Source organism: Xenopus tropicalis, chromosome 5, assembly GCF_000004195.4.
Source record: "Xenopus tropicalis strain Nigerian chromosome 5, UCB_Xtro_10.0, whole genome shotgun sequence".
NCBI lineage: Eukaryota > Metazoa > Chordata > Amphibia > Anura > Pipidae > Xenopus > Xenopus tropicalis.
In genome coordinates this window covers 152,592,436-152,607,088 of record NC_030681.2, presented here as the reverse complement: position 1 = coordinate 152,607,088, position 14,653 = coordinate 152,592,436, and the positions used below count along the sequence as shown (strand labels likewise).

Here is a 14,653-nt window from a genome sequence, read left to right as displayed (position 1 = left end):
AGAAGGCAGAGTAGCGGAGTGCAAGCGCCACCTTGTGGAACAGACTGAGCACTGCAGGTCAGGGAATGAGAGCAGGGAGGGAGAGGCACAAGGGAGGTCAGTAGGAAGCTGTGGGGGCAAGGGGCGGAGCTACAGGGGCCACAACTATTAGTTTAGGAGCCACATTGGCAGCACAGAGAATCTGTTTGGGTTTCTTTTTCTCCTTGGTTATACAGGACCATTCACATTGCTACTACAGGTCTCCTACATAAGGGGGTGCAAGGTCTGGGGGTTTGTGCATCACGTTTCCCCCCATTCTAAGGGGACATTACCCTGACCAATGGCAGGCTGTGTGAGTAAATCTGTGCTGACAAAAACTGCCTCCTTTGTGAAGCACTAAAATAATTTCCCTGCTTATGCCACAAATATGTGTCCAGCAGAGGGCGCACTTACATTAAGGCCTGCGGGTGGGGTAATTATTATTATTCTTAACATTTATTTATAAAGCGCCAACATATCCCGCAGCGCTGTACAATAAGTGGGTTTCATACACTGGACATACAGAGTAACATATAAAGCAATCAGTAACCGATACAGGAGGGGAAGGGAGCCCTGCCCAAAAGAGCTTACACTCTACAAGGAGTAACATATAAAGCAATCAGTAACCGATACAAGAGGTGAAGGGGGCCCTGCCCAAAAGAGCTTACGCTCTACAAGGAGTAACATATAAAGCAATCAGTAACTGATACAGGAGGGGAAGAGAGCCCTGCCCAAAAGAGCTTACGCTCTACAAGGAGTAACATATAAAGCAATCAGTAACTGATACAGGAGGGGAAGAGAGCCCTGCCCAAAAGAGCTTACGCTCTACAAGGAGTAACATATAAAGCAATCAGTAACTGATACAAGAGGGGAAGAGAGCCCTGCCCAAAAGAGCTTACAATCTACAAGGAGTAACATATAAAGCAATCAGTAACCGATACAGGAGGGGAAGGGAGCCCTGCCCAAAAGAGCTTACAATCTACAAGGAGTAACATATAAAGCAACCAATAACCGATACAAGAGGGGAAGGGAGCCCTGCCCAAAAGAGCTTACAATCTACAAGGAGTAACATATAAAGCAACCAATAACCGATACAAGAGGGGAAGGGAGCCCTGCCCAAAAGAGCTTACACTCTACAAGGAGTAACATATAAAGCAATCAGTAACCGATACAGGAGGGGAAGGGAGCCCTGCCCAAAAGAGCTTACACTCTACAAGGAGTAACATATAAAGCAACCAATAACCGATACAAGAGGGGAAGGGAGCCCTGCCCAAAAGAGCTTACACTCTACAAGGAGTAACATATAAAGCAATCAGTAACCGATACAAGAGGTGAAGAGAGCCCTGCCCAAAAGAGCTTACACTCTACATGGCAGCTCCTGAGACGTACAAGATGGGGTTCTGGATAAAGTACTGACACTCTACATACATCTGGTTTCTTTGCAGTTCAAAAAGACGTTCGGTTAATTTATCCCAGCGTGGAAATTCCAACCAAGAATTGCATCTGACAAAAGCGGTGAGTATATGATAGTAGCAAGTAGCACACAGGTGTATAGTAAGGCAAGGGCATGATGATTATTCCCAATGCTCTGCCTTCATCCTGGCCTCATTCACCAACACAAGTACAGTTCTGCCAGTGATACCTTAGTAATAATAGTACTTTATAAATAAATGTTAATAATAGTAATACTAATAGTGTATAGTGCCACAGGGCAGATACAGCAGAAGGTAAAACACAGCAGTGACCCCTAGTGGTCAGTTTGTATAACACCCAGTTTGTCTCCGCATCCTCTGCTGATAGAGAGATAAGTTCTATGGGAAGGAAGTTATTGGTACAACAAGGAACCTAAACCGCAGGGGATTTTTAAATTATATTTTAATTTCTCCTTTAATAATAGGTTAAAAAATTGCAAGGCATCTGATTTGACAAATAAAACCACAGTGGTTTGGTGTTGACTGCACTTGCTTAGCTTTCTTATCTCCAAAGCTCCAAAATCTGGGGTCTAGACAGTGTGATACTCAAGGTATTTGTAGGAAAAAGGGAGTCAATGTCCATGTGTCACCCCCTATGGGTGTCATTAGGAGGTTACATTCAGGGTCGGACTGGGCCGCTGGGACACCAGGAAAAATCCCGCTGGGCCCCGGCGGCCCAGACCCGACCCTTGTCAGTGCTCCCTCTGCCCAACCGTTCCTCCCCTGATGCATTAAATTTACGCACACTCAGGGGAGGACATCGGTGGGGGACCCTGCGGGGGGTTATGGGGGCCCCTGTGGGGGGGGTTAGGGGATGCGGCTGGCAGGGGCACCTGCAGTACCCCTGTGGTGGGAGCCTCTGTGGGCCCTGCACCCCACAGTCCAACCCTGGTTACATTATTCTAACTGGGTTCACTGTTGAGCAGTTGCTAGGCTCCTGATCCAGAGCAAAATCCACTTCTGTTACTTTATATCCCCCGATTGGTTAGAAAGTCCTTTAGAATTGGATCTGACTCCGTCTAATTAATGTAATTGCAGAGCCTTTATGCTTTCCAGCCTGGGCATTATTATGGCAGAAAGCAGATTATTGCAGGCCTGATTAAATAGAGCCTGGCAGCCCAGCGGGAGACATTGGGCAGCCCCCCATGTCGTGTCTATTAGGCCCATTAGCTGTTACTTAACTCCAATTTATTCTACTTGGGTTCCAGTGACTCAACCAACTCCCTGCGCCCAGCGCGGAACTTTCCATATCGCAGTTGCAGATACAGCGCAATTTCCTTGCTTCCATGAGAAATCAGTCTGGGGAGTCGGCTGTTTCTGAACTAACACTCCCAGGAACCTAGACTGCCCTTAGGCGCTGGGAGTTGTACAGGGAGGGTACAGGGAATATTGCCTCTATGAGAAATCATGGGCCCCGTGCTACATAGTGAGCCCTCCCCCCAGGGGCCCGAGCTATTATCCAACTGTAGGGTCTGTGTCCTCTGTACTGGGGGCCCCAATGGCCACCCCCAATATAACCATTAAGTATATACATGGCTCAGGTCCATATTGTCGGAAACGTGGATGCAGTGCGTACCTTTTAGTATGATGTAGAGAGTGATATTCTGAGACAATTTGCAATTGGTCTTCATTTTTTATTTTTTGTGTTTTTTTCAATAATTCCACTTTTTATTCAGCAGCTCTCCAGTTTGGTATTTCATCTGGTTGCTAGGGTCCAAATCACCTTGGCAACCAGGGAGTGGTTGAAATGAGAGACTGAGATATGAATAGGAGAGGGCCTGAATAGAAAGATAAGTAATATGAAATAACAATAACAATAAAATTGTAGTGTTGGCTGCCGGGGTCAGTGACCCCCATTTGAAAGCTACAAGGAGTTAGAAGAAGAAGGCAAATAATTCACAAATTATACAAAATAAATAATGAAGACCAATTGAAAAGATGCTTAGATGTGGTCATTCTATAATATACTAAAAGTTAATGTAGCTGAAAAAGGGCATGAAAGAAAAAGCCACTTATATAAATATAAAGTCTTTTATTGTTGATATAAATAGGGAGGTAACGCTGTAGGACAGGGCCGTGGGTTTGGGAACTTTGTCCTTCAGTGAAACAGTTAATAACGTGAGTGAGGAGCCCCCAGTCCCCCCCCCCCCCCGAGACGTCTCTGTGCCGCCATAACAAGCTGATATTAGATTAAAGGGAAAGTGCCGAGGGCCATGGAATAAAGTATTATATTTCAGATCCCAGTGTATCCATATGGCTTATGTTGGCTACCAGGGCAGCGCCGCGCTAATCTGGGCTGATGATTCACTAAAGTGACTTAAAGAGCCCCCTCCGGGCAGATCCATTTATTTATTCTCAGGGGGGGGGGGAGGGCAGAGGTCGGCGCATTAAAGCTGCTGCCAAAACAAATGCGAATTTCATAAACTGCTGTAATGAGTGGCGGCTGCAGGGGTGGCAGTTTGGGGGGCAGAGAGCCGGGTTTGAAGTGGAAAGGGGGGTTCCGTGACAATCTCAGCACTCCCTTACAGCGACAGAAGCAATAGGAGACCCCCACTTTCCCCCCCCCCCACTTCTATTGGCAGATAGGCTATCTCTATATATATAAATATACATTGGGGCTTGAACCCTTTAAAATGTTCTATATTATTATATGAATGTGACCTAAAACATCATCTGATTTTCAAACAAGTCCTAAAAGTAGAAGAAGAAAACCGTTTTTTCCCCGGTGCCTCACTGGCCCGGTCCGACCCTGAGTGAATCCTTAGGACTATCATATAACTTAAAGGTGAATTCGGAGTCTGGTGATTTCAGCCAATGGGATGACGATCAGGTGTGAGTGAGACTCACTGGGTCAGACTGGGGGGTGCAGGTGCCCCCGCTGGCCGCGTCCCCCGCACCCCCTAACCCCCACCCAGGGCCTCACTAACCCCACCCAACGCCCTCCCCTGAGCACGCGTAAGTTTAAAGCATCAGGGTAGGAATGGTCGCTGGGGGAGCGCCCTCCAGGTTTTTTCCCAGTGTCCTTGTGGACCAGTCCGACCCTGTATATAGGCATTATATGACATATATATGACTCTGTGCTTCCTGCTTTGTGGAACAGTTTGGGGGGGGGGTCCTTTCCTGTTTTAGCACAGTGTTCCCCCGCCCCCCACATTGCCAGGCCCTACAGAATGGGTTGCTGAGATGGGAAGAACCTGCACAGAGCTCTGACCCAACCCAACTGAACCCCTGTGGGATGGAACCCCGACTGTGAGCCTGATCCCCAACATCACTGCCCAACCTCACTAATGCCCTTGTGGCTGAATGGGAGCAACTCCCAGCAACTCCAACATCTAGTGGGAACCTTCCCAGAGGGGCAGGGGCAGTTATAGCAGCAAAGGGAGGGGCATATTTTTATGAATCCCCTTGGTTTGGGAATGAGATGTTAGTTGTATAGATACTTTCTCTTGTATTTATAGAGGAAATGGGATCTGTTTCTGCTTATAGAACTATAAGTCTCAGCTTGTTCCCTGGATCCCTCCTTCTCTAACCTGTATCATACATGTCCTTATGCACACGCGTGTGTGTTCTTCTTTACATATCTGTGCCATGTACATCAGCCCAAGTCTTCAGTGAATATAATATAATATAATCATATAATCGCAGGTCAAGCGGGGCACCAGCAAGACCCCCGAAACGCCAGACTCACAAAATGGAGGTATCGCCAAAGGTAACGATTCCGATATAATTATTCAATTATTGTCGTTATTGTTTTATATCGTTTTATAATATTAGTGAGTATCCAGTACCATTATTATTAACAATGAATAGGGAGAGGGAAAAGTCAATGATACATTTATTATCTGTTATTCTTATGTTATTAGCACAATGAATTGGGATTATTACGGTTATTATAATTATACATTAATATAACAAAGAGAAGGAGTATGACTATATCCATGAGGGGCATAGCTAGTACATTCTCTAAGCAACTCCCTGGTTGCTAAGGTACGTTGGACCTTAGCAACCAGAGAACTGCTGCCGTTTCAAACTGCAGAGCTGCTGAACAAAAAGTAAAACAATAAAAAGACGACAAATAATAAAAAATGAAGACCAACTGCAAATTGTCAGAATATTACTCTCTACCGTCATAGGCAGATGCTAGAGATTCTTATAAACATGATAATCCTATTGGGCAGTAGGTAAAAGTGTAAAATAGCGCATCAGTAGCGGAACGAGCGGTTTGGATTTCAGCCCCCCCCCGGCCATCTGTGGGGACACCTGATATTCACACAGGCTGCTGTAATGGGAAATCTGGGCATTCCTCCAGTCTAAAGTAACTGCTCCAGTGCTGCTCACCGACTCCTTCCAGCGCCAGAGTTATACTTGTGTGTATTTATCTAATCCTGTCTTACGTGGTCACATAGTAGCTAAGGTTGAAAAAGGAGCCAAAGCCATTAAGGTTTTCTATCAAGCTTTTTGCCCAAGTGCAACCTGCCTGTTGTTTGATCCAGCGGGAGAGCTGATGTATCTGCCAGTAGAACAGGGAGGGAATCTATTTCCTCTGTTGTTTATACCGAGGAGAAGGACTGATTTGTATCTTCAGGGTCCATCGTAACCAAAATATTTTCAATCTCAGGATTTGGGGATTAGTCTTTGTAATTAAAGCAATCAGTTCCTTGTTTTCTATCTCTGATTGCTCCTGACTGACGCTATACAACACATTAATAGTCACATGCCTTGTGCACCTAATAAAGTAATATAATATGTTGGATAAAAGGGCAAATTGCACATAACCAGAATGTAAATGTCTAACAAAATTCATATAGATACATATAATATATATAGATGTATATTTTTTACCAGTTAATACATTTGCTGCAATACCAGGTCATCCGTGCAGAAACCAAATTGCAAATGGGGTCAAATGTAGAACACAAAATCCTTAGCCAGAAGTGATTCGACAATGGCATTAGGGCCACATTAAAGGTCCCCATACAGGGGCCGATTCTAGCTGCCAATTTGGGGTCCTTAGACCGTTTCGGCAGCTAATCGGCCCATGTATTGGGTTATACTGTCCAAGCAGACCAACTGCAATGCCTTGGGATCACAGCAGGTCTGTCTAGAAAGGCCTCCTATGGAGCTAGGGTGCCACCTTTTTTTCTTGTAGGTGGGGCATAACATGGGGCGGGGCAATGATGTCACAGGGCAGAAAAATGGGTGGAGTGGGAAGGAATTTGTGGGGGAATGGGCGGGGTATAGGCGGGTCTGTGCTCATAAGGGGTAATCCTTCAGGGAAGGAAGGGATTTGTAGGATATTGCAAATATACCGGCAATTACAACCGGCCAAAAAACGGCCAAGTGGTAACCCTATGTGCGACCCAGAGATGTGTTTATGGTTTCAGAGCTGTCAGCCCTCCCACTGAGGTGGAGTTGGGGGTGTGGTTAGGGCATAATGGGGTGGGGTTAGAGTATAATGGGGGCATGGTTATGGCATAATGGGGTGTGGTTGTGGCATAATGGGGTGTGGTTGTGGCATAATGGGGTGTGGTTGTGGCATAATGGGGTGTGGTTGTGGCATAATGGGGTGTGGTTATGGCATAATGGGGTGTGGTTAGGGCATAATGGGGGCATGGTTATGGCATAATGGTGTGTGGTTAGAGCATAATGGGGGCATGGTTAGGGCATAATGAGGTGTGGTTAGGGCATAATGGGGGCATGGTTATGGCATAATGAGGTGTGGTTAGGGCATAATGGGGGCATGGTTAGGGCATAATGGGGTGTGGTTATGGCATAATGGGGTGTGGTTAGGGCATAATGGGGGCATGGTTAGGGCATAATGAGGTGTGGTTAGGGCATAATGGGGGCATGGTTAGGGCATAATGGGGTGTAGTTATGGCATAATAGGGTGTGGTTATGGCATAATGGGGGCATGGTTAGGGCATAATGGGGTGTGGTTAGGGCATAATGGGGGCGTGGTTAGGGCATAATGGGGTGTGGTTGTGCATAATGGGGGCGTGGTTAGGGCATAATGGGGGGGTGGTTAGGGCATAATGGGGACGTGGTTAGGGCATAATGGGGGTGTGGTTAGGGCATAATGGGGGTGTGGTTAGGGCACATTGGGGTGTGGTTAGGGCATAATGGGGGTGTGGTTAGGGCACATTGGGGGTGTGGTTATGGCATAATGGGGGTGTGGTTAGGGCACAATGGGGGTGCGGTTAGGGCATAATGAGGGTGTGGTTGGGCATTGCAGAGACTTGGCCAAAACCCATCCAGAAATCACCTTTAGGAGTTTAAAGACTCCTGCCCAACATTGGCCAACATTTAGCACAGCCGCCCTGATGAAGCCGATCCTGGTCATAATTACAGCTGTGATTTAGTGCAGTTCTGTTTTAACACTTTAACTAATGTAGATTCTCCATTTCCATATTTTAAATTAATTTTAAAAAAATTGTGTTGCTGGGGAGCCACTGGAAGCTAGAGGGTTAATAGTGTTCCGTAGGGGAACAAAAACTCCCTTAATAAAAGACTTTATCATTTATTCCAAGTTCTTCCCTTTGCGCTCAATTTAACAGAATTATGAAGCTCAATAATTTCAATATTTCCACAGCGCTGCCAAAAATGCCGGCGGTGATTGTAATGGGCCGAGTGATGTGTAACTGGCGCCCCCTGCCCCTCCCCCCGGAGCCCTAAACTGGGGGGTCATTTCATTGTTCCAGCCCCAAATGTAACAAATATGCGCAGCACTTAATGTTAAAGGGATAGTACGCTATTATTACCGGGCTCAAGTGGCTGATATTGGCCCATAGCTAGTATTACAGGGTTCAATAACGAGTGGCTGATTGGCCCATAGCTAGTATTACAGGGTTCAATAACGAGTGGCTGATTGGCCCATAGCTAGTATTACAGGGTTCAATAACGAGTGGCTGATTGGCCCATAGCTAGTATTACAGGGTTCAATAACGAGTGGCTGATTGGCCCATAGCTAGTATTACAGGGTTCAATAACGAGTGACTGATTGGCCCATAGCTAGTATTACAGGGTTCAATAACGAGTGGCTGATTGGCCCATAGCTAGTATTACAGGGTTCAATAACGAGTGGCTGATTGGCCCATAGCTAGTATTACAGGGTTCAATAACGAGTGGCTGATTGGCCCATAGCTAGTATTACAGGGTTCAATAACGAGTGGCTGATTGGCCCATAGCTAGTATTACAGGGTTCAATAACGAGTGACTGATTGGCCCATAGCTAGTATTACAGGGTTCAATAACGAGTGGCTGATTGGCCCATAGCTAGTATTACAGGGTTCAATAACGAGTGGCTGATTGGCCCATAGCTAGTATTACAGGGTTCAATAACGAGTGGCTGATTGGCCCATAGCTAGTATTACAGGGTTCAATAACGAGTGGCTGATTGGCCCATAGCTAGTATTACAGGGTTCAATAACGAGTGGCTGATTGGCCCATAGCTATTATTACAGGGTTCAATAACGAGTGGCTGATTGGCCCATAGCTAGTATTACAGGGTTCAATAACGAGTGGCTGATTGGCCCATAGCTAGTATTACAGGGTTCAATAACGAGTGGCTGATTGGCCCATAGCTAGTATTACAGGGTTCAATAACGAGTGGCTGATTGGCCCATAGCTATTATTACAGGGTTCAATAACGAGTGGCTGATTGGCCCATAGCTATTATTACAGGGCTCAATAACGAGTGGCTGATTGGCCCATAGCTATTATTACAGGGTTCAATAACGAGTGGCTGATTGGCCCAAAGCTTTGGCCTGATCTTTGACCGATTGGGCTCAGTCAGATATCAATCTAGAAAACTGGGAAACCGCTGTGTGGGGGCCACTTACCCTTTTATTCAGCAGTTATCTTGTGGGCAGCCTTGCCAAATGTGCAGATGAGCCTGTGTAGGGGATGTAAAGAGTTAAACATTGCTACTGTGAGGAGGTTACTAATGCCTTAATTTCCCATAGGCCCCAGGGTAGTGACTGTAGCATAGCGCCTCTTCCCTACTCTATACAGGGGGGGGCACTTGGTTCTGTCTCTTTGGACTCCCATGAACCAGGTTAAGCTCTTGTTATAGGGCGCTCTATGGGTGCTACACAGGGTGCTACACAGTCAGTGGGAGCAGTTTTTACTCCAACGAGCAGAGGGCACAGGGGGTCGTTACCCAGGGACACAAGGGGGTACGGTGTGATATTGTGCATCAAATGTTATTAAGAAATTACCTTATTATGTGTGTGTCTTTATTACTTATATACACAGTGCTGTACAGTAGAACAATACAACAGAGATAAATACACAGTATAACAATACAATTAAATGCAAGGTATCATAGAACCATAGAGACAAGAGTATCTGTAGCTACTTATCCATACAATGTTGAACCTCCAGTCTATAAAGTCAACTGTCATATTGTAAAATGCTGTATTTTCTTTTTAATCCTCTTTTATCCTTCCTTTTATCCATTCATTACACATCTTTATTGGTTTTATAGTCTAAATGTAATTGCTGTTGAAAGCAGTGTCTGTCCCTACGCTCCGGTTCTGGCTCAGGAAACAATGTAGCAGAAGTCATTTCACCTCCGGGTCTGTTCCTGCTGCATTGGTTTAGGAGTCAGAGCCAGAAGCAGGGTCAGACTGGGGGGTGCAAGGCCCACCAGTGATGCCGCCACGGGGGCCCCCCTGCTGCCAGTCTAATCCCCTCCCCCAGAGCTCGTGTACTTTATTCTTTCCTTTGGTGTGTTATGGAGGAAGATCTATGGACTGGGGGACCCCTGGCTGGAACCAGGTCTGGGCCAAAGGGGCCCACTGGGTTTTTTCATGGTGCCCCGCTGGCCCAGTCCAACCCAGGAGTGCAGAGAATATAAACAGCCAGACAGGTGCTGCTAATACAATTACACAAAAAGGGTTCTGGGTAGCGATGGGCGAAATGTTTTGCATGGATTCGCAGCGAATTTCCACGTTTCGTCATTGGCAGATAGTTTTGTGAAACGGATGAAAAAATTAGCGGCGGAAAAATTCACAGCACGTCCAAAAATTGTCGCGCATCAAAAAAGAATAGTCGCGGGCAACAAAAGAATAACCGCGGGCAACAAAAGAATAGCCGCGGACAACAAAAGAATAGCCGCGGGGACGACAAAAGAATAGCCGTGGGCAACAAAAGAATAGCCGCGGGGACAACAAAAGAATAGCCGCGGGGACAACAAAAGAATAGCCGCGGACAACAAAAGAATAGCCGCGGGGACGACAAAAGAATAGCCGTGGGCAACAAAAGAATAGCCACGGGCAACAAAAGAATAGTAGCGGGGATGACAAAATAATAGCAGCGGGCGACAAAAGAATAACCACGGGCGACAAAAGAATAGCCGCGGGCAACAAAAGAATAGTAGCGGGGATGACAAAAGAATAGCAGCGGGCGACAAAAGAATAGCCACGGGCGACAAAAGAATAGCAGCGGGGATGACAAAAAAATAGCCGCGGGCAACAAAAGAATAGCCGCGGGCAATAAAAGAATAGCCGCGGGCAACAAAAGAATAGCCGCGGGCAACAAAAGAATAGCCGCGGGCAACAAAAGAATAGCAGCGGGCGACAAAAGAATAGCAGCGGGCGACAAAAGAATAGCAGCGGGAGACAAAAGAATAGCCACGGGCGACAAAAGAATAGCAGCGGGGATGACAAAAAAATAGCAGTGGGCGACAAAAGAATAGCCGCGGGCAATAAAAGAATAGCCGCAGGCAACAAAAGAATAGACGCGGGCAACAAAAGAATAGCCGTGGGCAACAAAAGAATAGCCACAGGCAACAAAAGAATAGCCACAGGCAACAAAAGAATAGACGCGGGCAACAAAAGAATAGCCGTGGGCAACAAAAGAATAGCCGTGGGCAACAAAAGAATAGCCACAGGCAACAAAAGAATAGACGCGGGCAACAAAAGAATAGCCATGGGCAACAAAAGAATAGCCGCAGGCAACAAAAGAATAGACGCGGGCAACAAAAGAATAGCCATGGGCAACAAAAGAATAGCCGCAGGCAACAAAAGAATAGCCGCAGGCAACAAAAGAATAGCCATGGGCAACAAAAGAATAGTAGCGGGCATGACAAAAGAATAGCAGCGGGCAACAAAAGAATAGCCGCGGGCAACAAAAGAATAGCCATGGGCAACAAAAGAATAGCCGCGGGCAACAAAAGAATAGCCGCGGGCAACAAAAGAATAGTAGCGGGGATGACAAAAGAATAGCCGCGGGCAACAAAAGAATAGCCGTGGGAAACAAAAGAATAGTAGCGGGGATGACAAAAGAATAGCCGCGGGCAACAAAAGAATAACCGCGGCTGACAATTTTTTTTAAAGCGCACCATTTTGGCCGTTTCGCACATTTTTTGCCGTTTCGCGAATCTTTTGAAAAATTCGTGAATTTTTCAGCGAAGCAAACCGGGCAGATTCGCTCATCGCTAGTTCTGGGGGAAGGTGCAAAAATGAGTGCAGTGCTCCCTTTTTTACACTTTGTACATTGCCATTGCCTATTGCAGAATTGTCCCAATGTGTTTTCCGAGTGCAGAGACTTGCAGATCCCCCTTGGATAAACAACTGTCTGCATTTGGCAGCACTCAAGAGCAGTGGGCGGGGAATGCACCCCCCTACTGCCCCCTACCTGTCCCCGCTGACAGCACAGGCCCAAGTGGGACCCCATTTCCCCATGCAGAACGATCAGGAATGACCCCTATAACTTTCACTGATTGGGCAAAAAACTGTTTTGGGTTGAAGTTCCCCTTTAAGCAGCTCCGGTTTGAGCAACGCTAGGATTACTGGAGCAAAGAAGTCAGTTCTGTGTCCCCGGGGCAGTCGGATTCCTTGTCTGAAAGTCAAAGGTCGATGGGCCCTAAAAGAATAGCCGTTATGTGCCGTTTCTTTATTCATCAATGGCTCCTGTATTCTGTATTCTGTATACTGTATTCTGTATTCTGTATCCTATATTCTGAAGGTCAGGATTCAAGCGGAAGAGATTTAACCCTAATTTCATTGTATCAGTGCTGAAGAAATGGACTTGAGAACGTTTGCTCTGAATGTTCTATTGACAACTATAACAACTGGAAGCCGCACAGTGGAGCTGAGTAGAACAGTTATATGTAATACAAGGGGCTGCTGTATGTAGCTGGGGGTACAGGAGCCCTGGGAGATAAGACTGAACCTTCAGAACTTGCACTCTCCCTCTGTGGATTTACTGATACATTTCCTGGGGTATCCGGGGTGCAGGGCAAACCCACTTTTTCCAAAAATCTTCCTGCTCTGCCCCCCCCCTATGATTTCAGCAGTCTATTGCTTATTATGATATCAGGAGACCTCGGCCTGCCCCGGCTCGTCGGGAAAGATCCGCAGCTTTCACTTTAGGAGAAAAAAAACAGGTTCTGGCACTTGAGCGAATACTTTGATGTAGGAAAATGGAAACCGCAACGACAGTCAATAAGTGGCTTTGCCACCAATGCCAAGAATGTGTCGGGCAGCCTGCCCTCCCGGCCCCTGCACACACAACATTGTGCTGATTAATGACTCTGGGTTTGTGGTGCCCTGTGTTTAAATAAGCGGGTACACTGGCACAGCTAGGATCTACTGGAACTGAGTAAATAAATGCCCGGCCCGATGGCACCGAAAGGTTTAGCCCTAAAGTTAAACCCTAGAGACATGGAATTATCTGTCAGGGGGATACGGAGAACCTAAAACTACTTACTCAGCCATATGCACCACAAAGGGTTGCCTTATTAAAGGGGCAGTATAACTTCGTGTGCAACATGGGTGCAATGATTAGAGCTCAGATGGACATACTTTGTGCCTATTGCTTTAAATAAGAAATATCTATGGGTTTTGAAATGACTTGAACCAAAGAAGACAAACGGTGAAATTGAAACGACTCCATGTTTATGACTTCCTGGTTCTTGCGAGTCAGATTCCCAGTACAAGAGATAATCCACGTGCATGATAAGCTCCTGATTATGTGTAAGATGTTTATATCAATATTAGTGGGAGCGGACAAGCATGGGGCAGGGCAGGCAGACAAGTGGGCACCCTTATCTGGGGTCCCAGCAACTGCCGACCCAACTCTGCCCAGTCACCCCTGTTTAAGAAAGACAACACTGATTATAGGGATGCGCCAAATCCTGCCTTTTTTTTTAGATGGATTCCGTTTCGCCCGAATTCACGGTCCCAGGGTGGGTTCGGGGGTTCAGCCGGGATTCGACAGAATCTGTCAGGGTGGGTTCGGGGGTTCAGCCGGGATTCGACAGAATCTGTCAGGGTGGGTTCTGGGGTTCGGCCAAACCCAAAAAAGTGGGTTTGGTGCATCCCTAACGGATTTGGAACCTTAAAAAAAGAGCAGAGCCCATTGGAAAGTGGGTTGGTTTTATGCCAAATTAGGGGTGTGGCAATGAAGTGTAGGTGTGGCCAATATTGTCTTATCCAATCATAAATGTTGTGAGGTATAATATTAAAAATACACATAGGTCAGGACCTAAATGGGTCCTAAAAACTCCCCAAGGACCCCTGTGTTACAGGAAAAAATTAAAAAAAAATCCCCACAATGTGGCTGAATTTAGAACTGGAATAAACTGTAAAAAAAAACTTATTCCCAACCCAAAAATGATCCGACTGGCAGATACGTGGGAGCCATTTCCCTGTGCAGTTACCGGAGCAAACGAAGCAAGAAAGAAATATGTGTTTGCATCAGGTTTCAGTATCTCGGGTCGGATACATGGATTTCCGCACGTAAGAGCAGCCGACTTGCTTGGATCTCGGCCAAATATGATGTAAACAATAATAAAAAAAAAGTTGTATTTTATTGCCGTATCCTTTATAGTGTCAAGGTAAGAAATAATTACAGGTTAAATGTATAAAGATTTATGAGTTACATGATAGGTATCTGTGTATTTCTGTTTGTACGTCACCAAAAATGTACTCAGCTCTGTACAGCGGAGGGGGGGGGAGCGGACAGACAAGCGTTTGGAAGGGAAACTGTGGCCCTAAGTGCCATCAAATGGCAAATGTCACCGGGCTTTGTGGGACTTGCCAGTAGCCGGTTGCTGTGCCAAGGGCTGAGGTTCAGTTCTGTGAGTTTAGCCTGCAGATTCTGTGCCCAAACATCTAAACCCCTGGGATAAAGGGAGGTGCTAAATCCAACTCCATGGA

At 46.2% G+C, this 14,653-nt stretch overlaps 1 protein-coding gene across 1 annotated transcript in view; it reads left to right on the top strand.

Annotated features, from left to right (window-relative positions):
• The window catches only part of LOC100486289, a 53,429-nt gene that overhangs the window by 27,177 nt on the left and 11,599 nt on the right, over positions 1-14,653 (top strand). The window contains exons 3-4 of the mRNA XM_031903097.1: positions 1,464-1,533; positions 5,136-5,199. Coding sequence (XP_031758957.1) covers positions 1,464-1,533; positions 5,136-5,199 — 134 coding nt within the window. The remainder of the gene's footprint in view (positions 1-1,463; positions 1,534-5,135; positions 5,200-14,653) is intronic.